Source organism: Ciconia boyciana, chromosome 1 (assembly GCF_034638445.1).
Source record: "Ciconia boyciana chromosome 1, ASM3463844v1, whole genome shotgun sequence".
In the NCBI taxonomy this organism is placed as follows: domain Eukaryota; kingdom Metazoa; phylum Chordata; class Aves; order Ciconiiformes; family Ciconiidae; genus Ciconia; species Ciconia boyciana.
This window is the reverse complement of record NC_132934.1, coordinates 71,178,570-71,192,407: the sequence shown is the minus strand read 5'-3', so window position 1 is coordinate 71,192,407 and position 13,838 is coordinate 71,178,570. Positions and strand designations below refer to the sequence as shown.

The following is a 13,838-nucleotide window of genomic DNA, read 5'->3' as shown; positions in this document are numbered from 1 at the left end:
AGCCGCGGGAGGCGCGCTGCGCCGGGCGGGCGGCACCTGCCGGGAGCCGGCCGGGGAGCAGAGCCCAGCCGAAGTTACGGGGCGGGCGGTGGTGAATCAATAGCTACATAGAAATGCCGGATAGACCTGCGGGCGCGGGGCAGCGCGGGCGCGGAGCAGCCGGTCGTGCCGCAGGCGGCGGCGGGGGCTCGCCGCTGTCCGGGCGCGCAGCCCCACGGCGCTGGGTGAGGTACCGGCAGGCGACCGGGAGCTTTCGTGGGAGGGAAATACCGGTGTCCCTGTCCCAGCCACCCACCCCGCTAGGTGATGCAGCTCCTGGAATGAAACACTTCGCGTTTCTAACTGTTCATGCAAAGCGAGCGTGGTCTGATATTTACTCTTAGGCGAAATGAATCGGGAGCATAGAGGCGTCAGAGATGAATTGGGACCCTTCTCTGTGTAAGGTGTCTCTACTCTTTCTTTTTACAAGCTTTTTTTTAATAGGCAAAAGCCTCAGGCTTTTGTTTCAAGAAACATGTTTGAAATGCGTTTTGCTGTAGAGCGGGTAATATTAACAGAGTTTCCTACGGTACTGTTAGAATTATGGCTGAAGTGGACGCCTTAGCACAACAGCAAACCTTCATAACATGTTGCGTTCACAAGTAAAGTTCTACCCCTTTTTAAAGGGAGACTGAGTTTTTGATGTGTTAGTCAGGGCTGAGGATCATCATCATCGTCACAGTTGCCATTTTTTCACCCAAGATCTTAAGGCATTCGACAATGACAGGTACTGTCATATTTTTTTACTGTCCAGGTTAGAGAAATCAAGGAGGTGAAGTGTCAGGTGACTTGCTCAAGGTCATGCAGCAAAGCTGCGAATATAGGTAATTCCCATGTGGCCCGTTAAAAGCGTATTGCCAGAAATTCTGGCATCCTTTTTCTAACCCCACGCTTTGCCGAATGTTTATGTATGAGCTGAGGCAGCTTAAACAAGGAGCACTAGAGAACTTCTGGGTACGGATTTGTTTGGCAGAATGGGCAAGGTACAAGTGCTCAGAGGTTTTGAAGCAGCTGCAGCTGAGTAATTGAAACCTTTCTGAAACTGGAGGGCTTGAGGAAAGATCAGCTATCTTGCAGGCACTATTAGTGAGTGCTCGTGGCTTTTAAATACATTCTACAAAAACTAATTCATTGGAGTTGAGGCAAATACAGTAAATATAAGCAATTGCCGGTGAAAGAGAAAGAAAGAATAAGGAACCTTGTGAGGCAGGTACTTTGGGTTGTTAAGTACCTTTTGCAATATTACAGTGCCAGCGTGAAACCAACAGCGAGAGCTAGAAAGCTGAAGGTAGGTTTTGCACGAACGGTGCCAAATGTGTCAGCGGTGTTACTGCAATGTTTAAAGCGGGAATGTAACATCAGTTATCATGACTATTTAAAAAAGAAAAAAGGGGGAGGTTGAGAGAGAGCCTGGCTCTTTGCAGCTCCATCCTCGTGGTGTTCTTCCCCAGGCTCTGCATTGACGTCACAATGACACGGTGAAGCTGAAGACAGGAGCTGGGAACGGTTCTTCTGCTTCACTTTTGATAATCGAGTGAATTTGTCGCCGCTCCGTTCCTTCCAGCATGGCTAAGAGTGCAGAAGTGAAGCTGGCGATCTTTGGTCGAGCTGGCGTGGGCAAGTCAGGTATGTTTGCTGTCTGATTTTTAATTCTGCTTGTCATCAGGTAACTTTTTGCTCCCTCTGTGCAGACAAACTCTTTGTACAAAAAGACAGCTGTGACCTTATTCTTGTCAGAGAGGTCAGTAGTTGTCTCTTTATTGCTTTCCACACTATTTTCTCCAGGTTCTCCAGAATAAAAGTACTTTTATCGCTTAAAAAAAACTCAACAACAACAAAAAAATAAACTTCCCACCCCAACTCAATCCCAGTTCTCATGAACTTAGTGGCAAGATTTCTCTTTTCCATTGGAACAGAATTAGTATTTAATTTGTCTCTTCGTAGCTTGTGCTAGATGAAGGTATTTAGATTGTGCTCCCTATCCCCTAAGATCAAATCCTCTGTTAAATATTGGATGACTTCTGTAATAGCTGTAATTCTGGTTGATTTCAGTGGGAAATTTTAGACTCAGCAACTCAAAGAATTTTTATTCTCAGTGCTTTCTTGGATTTACATATTTACCAGGAAACCAAGAAAATGTGATGTTTAAAGCTTGCATTTGGAGAGATTTTTTGAGAAATAAACATAGTCTGGTGAGTTCATATTGTAGAAACACAAGGGGGAGGCATAAATGTTAAAAATCCATTTTTACAGACAGCCTTTGCTTTGGTGAGACAAGGAGTGTAACGCGAGGGTTGCAAGCTCTCTCGGGTAGTTTGGTGGCGTTGCGTTAACTTGACAGCTCCAGGATCACTCTAACGTGTCCTGGCACCACAGGGATGAGGAAATAACGAGACTGAGTCTAATCATGCTCCTGTGCCAGTCTGAGAATTGTGAGATACCGTTTATTTTAGAGAAATCTGCGCAGCAGAAGCCAGGAGGTAGGACGTACCTGTAAGAGCATTAGGCGAGACTCTCAGCTGCTGTCAATCAGCTCTGGTTCCCCAAAGTCACTTTTATATTAGAAGTGCCAAGGTTCTGGCCCATAAACTGCTATTATAGTTTTGTTAACTTTGGAATGGGTTGTTTATAAAAGCATTTTTACCCAGAAGGTATTTTACCAGAACGCGATCAGTGAAGTACCTCTGTCAGCCTTCAGGAAAAAAGGCGTATGTGAGGCAGAGGTTGTTAGAGATTATACCGCTTGTACAAAGATGATGCAGATTATATGCTAACTTTTTGAATAACGTACCTGAGGGAATGCTGATAATATACTGGGATAAGTTTAAACTGTTCCTTTGCTCCTGCTGCGCTCACCCCCACCCCTCTTTTGTATTTGTATTTCACTGTCCCCTCCAAGTTTTGCAGGTAACTTCAGTGGTTCTCCTTTTGGTTTGTCTTACATTCAGTCGAGGGTTTCTGTGGTTGTCCAGTCTTTTGGCTGGATTAAAAATATTGCAAGAGGATGTTGAAGTATTTGCAGGAGAATTGTAACACGAAAAGACTCCCCTCGCCCTGATATTCCGAGCCATTTGAGAGCTTATATTTAAAAAATAGAAAAACTACCAGTTGAGTGCTCAGTTAAAATGCCTCACCAATATAGGATTAACAAGAGCCTTTTTAACCTGTTGTATCCTTTTTGTAGACTTCACTATGCTAGGATTTTATGGTAAAAATGTTTTCCTGTAGTCCTGGAACTGGGTGGAAGATCATTTTTAATGAAAAGCCAATAAAAACATCCTAGTCTTTCAGAGTCCTCCTCCTCTCTCTCTTTTCTTTTTTTCCCTTTGAGATGCAAGGAAATATTACACAAAATATGACTAAGGTCCCCTCTTTTTGATTGTGACCATGCACATGAATCTGTGTGGAAATGAAGGTGCAAGTAAGTAGCAGCACAACAGGGTGAATTTAAGCAGGTGGAGAGACTACAGAGTGCCATCAGCCACCTCAACAGAGCAGCAACTGTGCCTCCCAGAATCTCCAGCTTGCTTATGAAAACCCCTCTTGTACGTTCCCATAAAAGGATCCAGTTTCAACAGCTCGGCCAACCCCAGAGAAATAAGGGCGGGGGGGAGGGTGGTGTCTGAAAATACCTATTTGCTTGTAGCCAAGAGTGGGAGCTGTGGAAGTGCCGTTACACCTTTGCTAAAAGTAGATCTGCGCACAAAGTAGTCTTCAGATAGCTGGGTTTGGCGGATAAGCACCCTGCTAAATTAGCGTTCATAGTGTCTTTTTTTAGTAATGTAATTCCCTATCCCTGTGACCAGCTTGTAATACATTGTTGAGACAAGATCCTATGGCCATAGGTTACTAGAGTAGGCTTGGCCAGACAGCTGAAAGATAAGCCAGACTCTAGAAGCAAGAATGCAAGGCAGAACGCTGGAGCACGCTAGATACGTGTGATGAAAAGGAGACATTGGGTGATAAATAAGGCCACTGTAATTGCCAGAAAGTCATGCCAAGATATGGTCACTGGCTTGCTTTCTTGGCTCATCTTCATTTGCTGAGGAAGAGCCAGGCATTAGGTTCTTAATCTGAAAGTGGCTTCACCACTTGACAGCATCTGTGAAGTTACAGACACATATTGTAATATCCTGGAGAGGCTCCTCTTCCAGTTCCTGACCAGGACTTTGGATCAGTGAGTCCAAGCAGCTATAAAGAAACAAGTGTTGTGCTTCGGGACATGTGGAGGATTAAAGCTGTCCCTCACGCACCATGAAAGTCAATAGAATTGTTACTATTACTGAGAGAGCAGGAACATCCTAATCTTGTCGTTAATGCTAGACATCTGTTTAATGGGGTGCAAGATTCCTTGTTCTACTAAGTAGTCCCTTCAATTAATCCAAGACTCTCCCAAGCCTGAGGTGGGAAACCAGAACACTGTTTGCAAGTCAGAATAGTGATAGCATCTCAGAAGAGAGTTAAAGCCAGGGAAAACAAAACTTTTCTCCACTTTCTTGCTGCTTATCAAGTTTCCATGGTTCAAAGGTTTAAGAAACAAACAAGGGGGAATAGCAAGTCTGAGTATCAGCTTTTTACTGTTCTCCTTCCTTGCCTTGTCTCCTCTCACCTGCTGGAGAAGGCCAGCAGAATTGCTAATCAACTCACCGATCCTGTTTTGCTTTTTACTTAATGTAGACCTAAACCTTTCAAATAGAAAAGGAGGAGCAAACCAACTCTGAAAGGGGCACGTAAGAGTGCTCTAGTAAGGCACTTAGTTCAGAATTACACTGAGTAGTAAATCACTGGTCAGCTCATCTGGGCAAGCTACCTGGGCAAGCTCATCAGGTATGAGCATCCCAGCCTGCTCTTGTACAGTGGACTGGATGCTCCTCTATTCACCCAGTTCTTATTGTATAAAATTTGCATAAACACGGCTTTAAACTAGCTGAAAAAAAACCAGATTAGGAGCTCTGCCTGAGCCAAGGAGCACTTTGCTGCTGCTGCTTCACTTGGGAAGAAGAGGAGACGCTCTGTGGGTGGGAAGGGACATTGCTAAGCCCTGCTATAGATAACAGGGCTGCACCTCCTAATTTGGGCTAGAGTCAAGCGGCACTGAGGGGGAGAGAGAGCTTTTAAAGTCTTTTTCTTTATGTCCGAGAGGAGCTTGGTGGGAGCGGAGAATTAAAGTTGAAGTGAATTACTTAAACATTGCTGTTTAAATTGTTCTTCTGCTGAATCCTACAGCTTCATTCCTATGGTAACAAAAGTTAGAATTTCCTAAATAGCTCCTTTTAAAAATACAGTAGTAACAATTAATAAAGACTTAAAGGCCTTGTTCTTCCATGTCATCACAAGGTACAGTACGTGCCCAGAAAGCTGAAGAGGAGTGAAAATGTATGAACCAGGAGGAGAAAAGAAGGGCATGTACTGGATAGCACTGCATGGCTCATGCTTTTCCAACTCATAATTCAGTTGACTATGAATGCTCAAAATACCTCTGCTTAGAAGCCTTTATATTTTGGCCAAAAAAGAGAGAATGTCCAGCTGCGGCATGTGCTGTCCAACTTGCCTTTTTGCTGTGCGTGTGCCAGGCTGAATACTCCAAGTTTCTGCATTAGCGTGAATGGTGCGCCCAGCCACGGGCAGATGCAGTTCTCATCTGTCTGGACGGGCCGTGCAGCTGCAGCCGTGGTATGTGACACGGAAGTGTGCGTGGTTTCTACTGGCGCTTAAGCGACAGGGAAGATACTAAAGCTCCCACAGGCTTCCCCCCAGTAAATATGTGTCTGCTTCCAGGCAGCTATGCAAATCGTTTTCTTATGCAATCAGGTACATGAGGCACAGGGCTGTTGTCACCTTTGATCCAGCAGTAGCTGAGATGCCTGCGTTTGGGCAAGAGGGTGATCGATAAAGTGGCATCAGTAAATACCATCCTGCAAAGAGCCTGTCCCATTTCAGAAATGAAGATTCACCAACTTCAGTCATTTTAGTGTCACAGTTGGGAAAGTCCTGAGTACACATGGCTTTGTATCTGTTGGCTTACGCTATTTTCCCTGTCTAACCCAGGGTGGGGGAACATACTTGGGAGAGAGATATCTGGATTTGAAAGTTCCTACAGAACAAATTCAAGCAACAGCCAAGCCAGAGGCCTACAACAAATCTGTGTTTTGTTTTCATTATTTGGGGATATGTCTGAAATACACTACCGGGGCTCACTTTCCGATTGCAAGGTCTGGGCGTGTGGGGAATAGAACTGAATTCAGTGCTGTTCCTCTCCTCCCTCCCCCCCAAAAAAAAAACCCCAACCAAAACCAAACCAAAAAACAAACCCATACGGGTTACTGGGAAAGAAGCCCATTTCAAAGTGATTTTCTACTTCACAAATCCCTGCTCATATGTTTTCCCCCACTAGTTTCATTTCAGGGACTTTTGGGGAGGAAACATGAGTTATTAAGGAGTGATTAGTCATCAAGCTCACAGCTCTGCTAGTAAGGCAGGGAAAGCTACCACAAAAGCTTCAAAGTCCATGCTATACCAACTGATGTATCTAGGGAGGATTACTGTAATAAGGTGCCTCTGAAATCCAGAAATGTGGGTCGAAGGAGACTCTGTGGATTTTCTGGGTGTTTTTTTTTTTTTTTTTTTTTTTTTTTTTTACACTGGTGGACTAGGTCAGTTGCTTTTTTTTCTTTGTTTTTAAGAATGGCAATGACAATCAGATGCTTAAACAATTATTCAGCGATCAAATTTAACACCCACTATATTAATTGTCCCCTAATATTTCACTGGTAAAGTACTCATTAAACAATCCCACTTTTTGCATCCTCTGGTTTTACACTTTTCAACCAGGTACAGGTTCACTGAAGGTACTGTGCATGTATGTGCATACATACTAGTAGAAATGTAACAGTAATTAGGTCACTCTGAGTGAGGTTTTGTGGTGATTTCTCCTCCAGCAAGCATGCAAATATGTCCCCCTGGAGCAGGTAATATTGCAAGCAACCAGTTGCATTAACATGACCTTTCCATACTTCTGTCCAGTGGATGACACTGATGCCTATACAGAGGGGGAGCCATGGGTTAATGGGTCAGTGAAATAAGTCACTGCCACCCATGAATGTGTGGCCCTGAGAGTCCCTGCCATGCTGACAGGGAGAGGGGCTGCTGTTGCAGTGGCCCCAACACGTGCGGTTTTAGGGCTGGGCAGGGTGTGCATTAACCAAATGCAGGGCCCTACTGGGACCAGCAGTGCCTGTGGGCACCCCCAGCATGCTGCTTGGAAAAACCCCACTGGTGTTACCACATAGATACAAGCTTTTAGTCAGCAGCTGCATAACAACTAGTCTTTCTTGGACTTTCTCAAAACTGCGTTTCTTGATTCTTGTTACACTAAAACTGAAGAGAGGGAACACCAAGAACCTGGGCTAGACACAGAAGCATTTGCCCTGAGTGCCAAGATGGTCTACTTGTATCTGTTACCTCCTCCCTTTCCTCTGCTTATTTGCCTGTCTGTGGTTCACTATAGCCTTGCCCTTGGTGTGGAAAGCATTCACGTTCTGTTCTACATTCGATCTTCCTTCTGGCTAACGATGAAATAATAAAATGCAGAATTTCTCTAACCAAACGCCAACATTGTTCATTCAAGCATAGCTGCCTTCCCTGTTCCATCTCATTTAACTACATCTGACATTGGCTCTACCTGCGTCCCCTCTGAGCAGCTGGTGGCAGCTGTTAGAGCTAAGACTAGTCCTGCTGTTCTTTGTTTCTGTTTAGGTTGGGCTAAATATAGCCTGCTGTTCGATTACCGGGGAAGGAATGCCAGGATTCAAGATTTATGTGTGCAGCACAGCTTTTTCTCTAGGCCTGCGCTCAGCCACCCCCTGCAGCGCTTGCGTTGATAAGATACCCGTCCCGTCCACTTCTGTCTCCTGTAGTCATTGCAAAAGACAACTGAAAAGCTTCCTGGTGGAGTCCCAGGAATCCTTTGCCTGCTTACCGTGAAGCCTTGCAGTGTTTTGGTCAGTCTGCAGTTCCTGACAGGGTCACCGAATGCACTGATATCTCCCAGGCTGCTGACCCTAATGATTCCTTTCAGAAATGCTAAGATTTTTATTCTTCCACAAACCTGTTCTTTACCTCCCTGGTATCTGGAGTCCCTGCCTACCCCTTGCCTTGCATATACTTTTTTGCTTCGTTTCTTCTTAGCTGTCATCCTTCCCTCTCCCCTTGCCAGTTTAGTACACGTTCCCTAAAGTCTGCATATGGTAGAATCGCTTCTGCTTTGTACTTTACATGAAAACTTTGTATTTAGACTTGCCTTTTCAGCCTCCTCACTTACTGCTTCCTCCCATCTCTGTTTCTCATGTCCAGCTCCCTTGTTACTCTTTGCCCACACTGTCAGAGCATCATTAAAGGCTCAGTGCACGAGATCCAGGTGAGCTGACCTGGCAGCAGTGATGTGATGTGGCAAAGAACAGCCACTCTGAAGTGGTTCCTACTGTCCTGGAAACCATTCCTCAGCTTGCACTTTGAGGATGCTCCAAGCTTTGACTGCTCCAGACAGTCGTGTGAAGCCAGCTTCACGCAGGTTAAAAAAGGAAGCAGTGTGTATCTTTACATAGCGAGCCTGGGTCATAGAAGTGGGTAAATTCACCTATTTTGGCTTTGTAGCAGAGCAGGAGAAACAAGTTATGTCTGTACTTCCCAAGCAAACTTTCTTTTTCTGCATTTATCTTTGCACCACCATTGCGCCTTTTACATTTACAGCACCCAAAAATAAATATGTAAGTATATGAAAAACTAACACCGCCTTAGGAGGATGAACAAAATGCTTTAGGCTTCAGCTGAGCTGTGGTTACAGGGCTCTCATTAGCTGCTGTTGACTGAAGGTGTTTGTACCCTCTCACTGCACGCCTGGCAGGCACTCCCGACACTGTGGTGAGCAGGAGAGTGGAAGAATTGCTGTAAGATAGCAGTGGGCAAAGAAACTACGGCATCCTCATCCGTTTGCTGCTTTTATTCCAAGTCCGCGTTTGCTCGGCATTACTGACAGGCTTTTATTATATCCGCTGCTGCAGAGGCAGAGTTACAACTTTGGGAGAAGGCACCCCTCGGCTTTCCTTCCCTTTCCACGTGCAGTTTGTGGGGCGCTGCCGTGAGCGGTCCCCATTGCCGCTCTACTGGTTATGGGTCTCCCACCCCACCAGCTCTGAACCTGGCCTGCTCTTTGAACTAGCATTTCTTTCCATTCGCCTCAGATTAAACCAGCTCCCCCAATTTCATTGACTCCTACCTCTTCCCCGAGTCAGAAGAATAACTGAGAAGGGGGGTACATCTGTTTCTATCGCCTTTTCATAATTCTGAATGGGAAAAGTACTTTTTATGATTGTTTCCCACCAGGTAGAACATTCACGCTGCTGGAGTTAGTCTGCAGCTGTTACAGTTTCTAATGGATTTGCCATGTAGGTGTTGGGAAATGCCATATATTATGGTAGTGACGCTGTAGATAACTCATATTCTATGCATACAGTATGAAAAGATGAATGGCAAGAGAAGCATGAAGCCCTGGGGAAGGAAGTAGTAAATATATTAAACATATGTGCGGCTTTAAAATGCCATAGAAATTGGCTAGAGTCTCCAGCTGCCTTTCCAAAAATGTTAGACAGTAGTCTGCGCACAGGAAAATGAGAGAGTATGTTGAAAACATCCAGCCTGGTTTTGGAAGCACATGAAGCTCCTGACGTTCACAGGTTGTTTTGCTGCTGCTGCTCAGGGGTCGGCAGAGAGGAAGCTGCAGACAAGCAAGAGCAGAGGCCTGGGGCAGCGATGCATTACTGTGTGGGAACTGTTTAGATAACCGGCTTGAAAAGTTTTCAGGCTGGAAGGATGCAACTGGAGAGTGCACAGGATATACTCTCCCAGGGAGGGAATTTCTTTAGCACTTGAACAGCACTCTAGCTTTCCAAAGGGCTGTGGGAACAAGGGCCACCACCATGACCCTCCTGCAAGGCACGCCACTATGACTATCCTCAAGTGGGCAATATGGAAACTGAGGCGAAAGAAGGAGACTGATAGTCTCAAGTCACCAAGGGAACTGTGACTCAGGCATTGCCAAAGCTTCTTTCCGTGATTTCTCCTCTGGGCCAGGGCTGCCAAGATCCAGCCTGCAGATGGCTCCCACGCAGGCAGTAGTTACCCGGCATCTGAGCCCCAACCCCTATAGGCCCTGTGGGATCTTTATGACCCTTTATGGCTCATCCACTGCCATTAATTATTGACAGCAAAATAAAGCATTGAAATAACATTTATTTCCATTAAAAACATATTTGGCAATCTTATCTTTCACTACTTACCCAGTAGGGCTTAATTTCATTTTGACCCACAGGACCACAAGCATAAAAGGAGCTTGTCTTTACCTTCTTTCTCCCCTTCATGTGGCTACATTTGCCATCCAACTCTGAGTATAATTATAGTATAATCTATCATAGATTTGCACAACCCTACTCTAGAGGGCTGCTTTTGTCAGTGGCTTATCTCTGTGCCTGCCATGGGAAACAAAAATCCCACTCCCCGCAACAGCAGAAGCCAGTTACACAAAGCTGTTGACCATGATCTTTTCCTGACCCACCCAGCAATTGACCTGTGCCCTTGAGGAGCTTTACAAGTGAGAACTTAAAGTCTGACATTTGGAGCAGGAAAGTGCAAGAAAGAATGTAGAAGCCAAAACATTGGAGTGGGCTATTTATTTCTTCACTGAAATAGGGCTGCAGAATAAATAGAAATATATTGGAGAGTCACCACAGAAGAATGCAGTATTAGACCCATGGGGAGCAGAAAAAAAAACACAAACAAAAAAAACCCCCAAACCCCACACTCTGCAAAATGGGGGGCGTGGGAGTATGAGTGCCAAAACAAACACCTTGTGTTAACCAACCTCAGTGGCAAAATCTGTGACGCCAAGCACTACTGCTTAACCCAACTGGATGCTTGTGGTTACATACACTGGAGCTGGTTCTGCTCCAGGCCGAATTCCAACATGAAATAATTTAATAGTGATCCACAGCAGGAGTTTGTCCCACGAGTCCATGTCTGCTAGATCTATTGCCAGGCAAAGTTTCAGGACATTTATATCCAATTAAGAAAACTTGGCCTTTATCTACAGGGAGCACGGTAGGTCACAGGAGATTATCGAAGAGGAGCGGAGAGGAGTATCAGCATACTTGTTCATCTATTTATTTAGAAAGATGTCCTTCAGTGACATGTAGTCTTTTACCTGTTCTGGCAGTGGGTGCCTGCTTACCCCAGCTGAGGATCTGGTCAAACAAGCTTTGTTACAAAGCTGGGAGCATGAAGTGGGCTGCCCACCTCCCGCTGCTGTGCTGTGCCCACACAACCACCTTTCCCCTTGCTGCAAGAGGGAGCTGAGGAAATTGCCTTGTTTCCTGACCACAGCCAACAAATTGACTAAAGCAGGAGAATTGAGAGCTCTTGTAATTCATATCCTAGCAAGTGCAACTGCAGATGTGGCCCTTATATCCACTCCTCCTGTTTATTTATGTTTACCTTGCTGATCAAATGACAAAAACTGGGAGCACAGCAATTTTTCCATAAATATGCACAATCCTGAAAGCAGAACACCTGCTGCTGAAGAGCTGCAGACAGAAGGGTTGAAGGCAACCAGAGACAACTTTATCCAGGACACAGCTTACTGTATTTGAATTATCAAATATTCATATACTATGTCCTATTGATGACTTTGTGACTAAAGAAACATGCTTGGTCATAGAGCTGTGAATAATCCAGCTAGAAGCTAGTGAACATAGGTTGGCCGTGGGTGGAAAGCAATCAAAAATGAGCAGAAAGAAACCCCTGCTTTTGAGATTTCGTAAGTGAAAAATGTAAAACAAAATTCTCCCCATTAAGTGTTAATGGATGAAGTATTAATTAATGAGCTGTACTGATAAGATATGAAAATTAAATGATGCTAAAAGCCATCCAAGCTCATTTTTTTGCTTGAAAGGAAGTGACCAACCCGACTGGACGGTTCAGACCCATTCAGAGGGAGAGGCAGACCTGTCCTGGAAGCACCAGCTGACCACCCTTCTCCTCATATAAATGATACTGTCTCAGTGAAATAAAAGCAAGCACTGGCTGAGGCAAGAAATCAAGATCTTGCCTTTAATTAATCTTCAGTGCCCCATGGTATTCTCAAATAAGTACATCTCACACAAGAATACTCTTTCGTTAGTGTTCAGTGTAATTAAACCAGTCTATTTCTCACCACCCCCTACCATGCATCCTCAATATCACTTTGGTAATTTCTTGGGGATTTTTGTTTGCAGTTTCTGACCTGGCATCTGAAACAACCAAGCCTCTCTCGTGAAAACTCAGTATGACTGTTTTCTTAATTAATTTTCTATTTAGGATCTAGCGTGAAAGAGGCACCTGAGCCACTCTGGTTTCCACCACTATGGTGGAAAACAGTACAAATTCACACAGTGCTCACTGTATGTTGGGAGGAGTTTGGGAGCCTGTGCTATAAGGACAGCTCTTATGTATAGCTGTGGAGACTTCTAGGGCTCCAAGGAAAAGATCAGGCACCATTTCCACTCTTTCCTGCTTGAAAAGGCAGACACATTGGATTCTGAGCTAAGAAAGGAGCTAAGCCTGTTCTGTTTTCCTAGTCCCCCTCTACAGAATAAACCGCCAAATTAGATAGGAATTTCATTCTCCTATTTTATTTTCATGCCAAAACCTCAGTAAAGTTGCCTATTTCCTAAGCAGTTATAGCACCTATGATGTATATGATCTGTAAAATCATGGGCAGTTACTGATCTGCAGGGTACAATAAGCATCAGCTCTGGAGCAGACTAGCTTGGCATCCCTTTGAAGATGAGGCAAGAGACAGACCATGGAAAATGCAGAATGACCCTGGAGCAATTTCTTAAGTTTTTGCATCTTACAAGTAGGAAAACTATCGTAATTTGCCTGCAGGATGTCTCTAGACACAGCTGAGCAAAGCTTCAGTATCATTAGGACTAATTTCATGTTCAACATCATACATCTCACCTCACGTTAGGTCTGGATCTAAAAGACTTTTTAATCACCTGAAATAATTTTGCATGGCTCATTTTATAGCATTTCTTCCATTGCCAAACGTTTACTGAATGATACTTTCTAGTAAGCTGTGAAAATGTTAATACCGTCAAGTTTGAGGAACTTTGTTGCACATTGGAGTGCTGCAAGTATTACTTCTTCTTCCCAGTGCTGCAGCATGGACAGGGACTGGCTGCAAATAGAAGCAGGGGACTCAACAGAAAAGAATGACCTTCACAGCCAAGTTAGAACAGTATGTTGCGACCTTAGATCCTACCTCTAGTTTCTGCACAGGAGGTAGCTGACATTCGTGTTTTTCCAAAAGGCAGGGAAAATACAATTACCAACAGCAGGAGTTGGAACAGGGCTTAGGGAAACATGTTCATGATTAAAACACCTTGAAGCTTGATTGTGCGCTGTCATTTTCTATTCATTCCCATTAATACCGTTGCTCCTGGTGAAGGTTAAAATGCTTTTGTGTTTTGTGGATAGCAAGACATAGCAGATGGAAAAAAGTCTTCAGTTTCAAGCGTGGGCAGACTGACATCATATGTTAAAAGTACTAAATCATTCTGCAATTCCAGGACTTCTCTGTTCACTTTAATAGGTAACTCTTAAGAAGTCAGGGCTCTACACTCCTGTGACATTCTAAAGGCGTATTTCATATGACATTTCAGAACACTTTGAACCTGCTGATTACAAAAGTGCTCTCAGATCCCAAA

At 44.4% G+C, this 13,838-nt stretch overlaps 1 protein-coding gene across 3 annotated transcripts in view; it reads left to right on the top strand.

The window, feature by feature from the left end:
* RERG (RAS like estrogen regulated growth inhibitor) overlaps positions 1–13,838 on the top strand; it is a 109,042-nt gene that overhangs the window by 361 nt on the left and 94,843 nt on the right. Inside the window, exon 2 of one of the 3 annotated variants that reach the window (XM_072874165.1) lies at positions 1,491–1,665. In XM_072874165.1, the coding sequence (XP_072730266.1) occupies positions 1,605–1,665 (61 nt within the window). In that variant the 5' untranslated portion in view covers positions 1,491–1,604. Of the gene's footprint in view, positions 1–1,463; positions 1,666–13,838 lie in introns of those variants that run through there. The other 2 variants (XM_072874177.1, XM_072874185.1) reach the window with 2 other exon arrangements.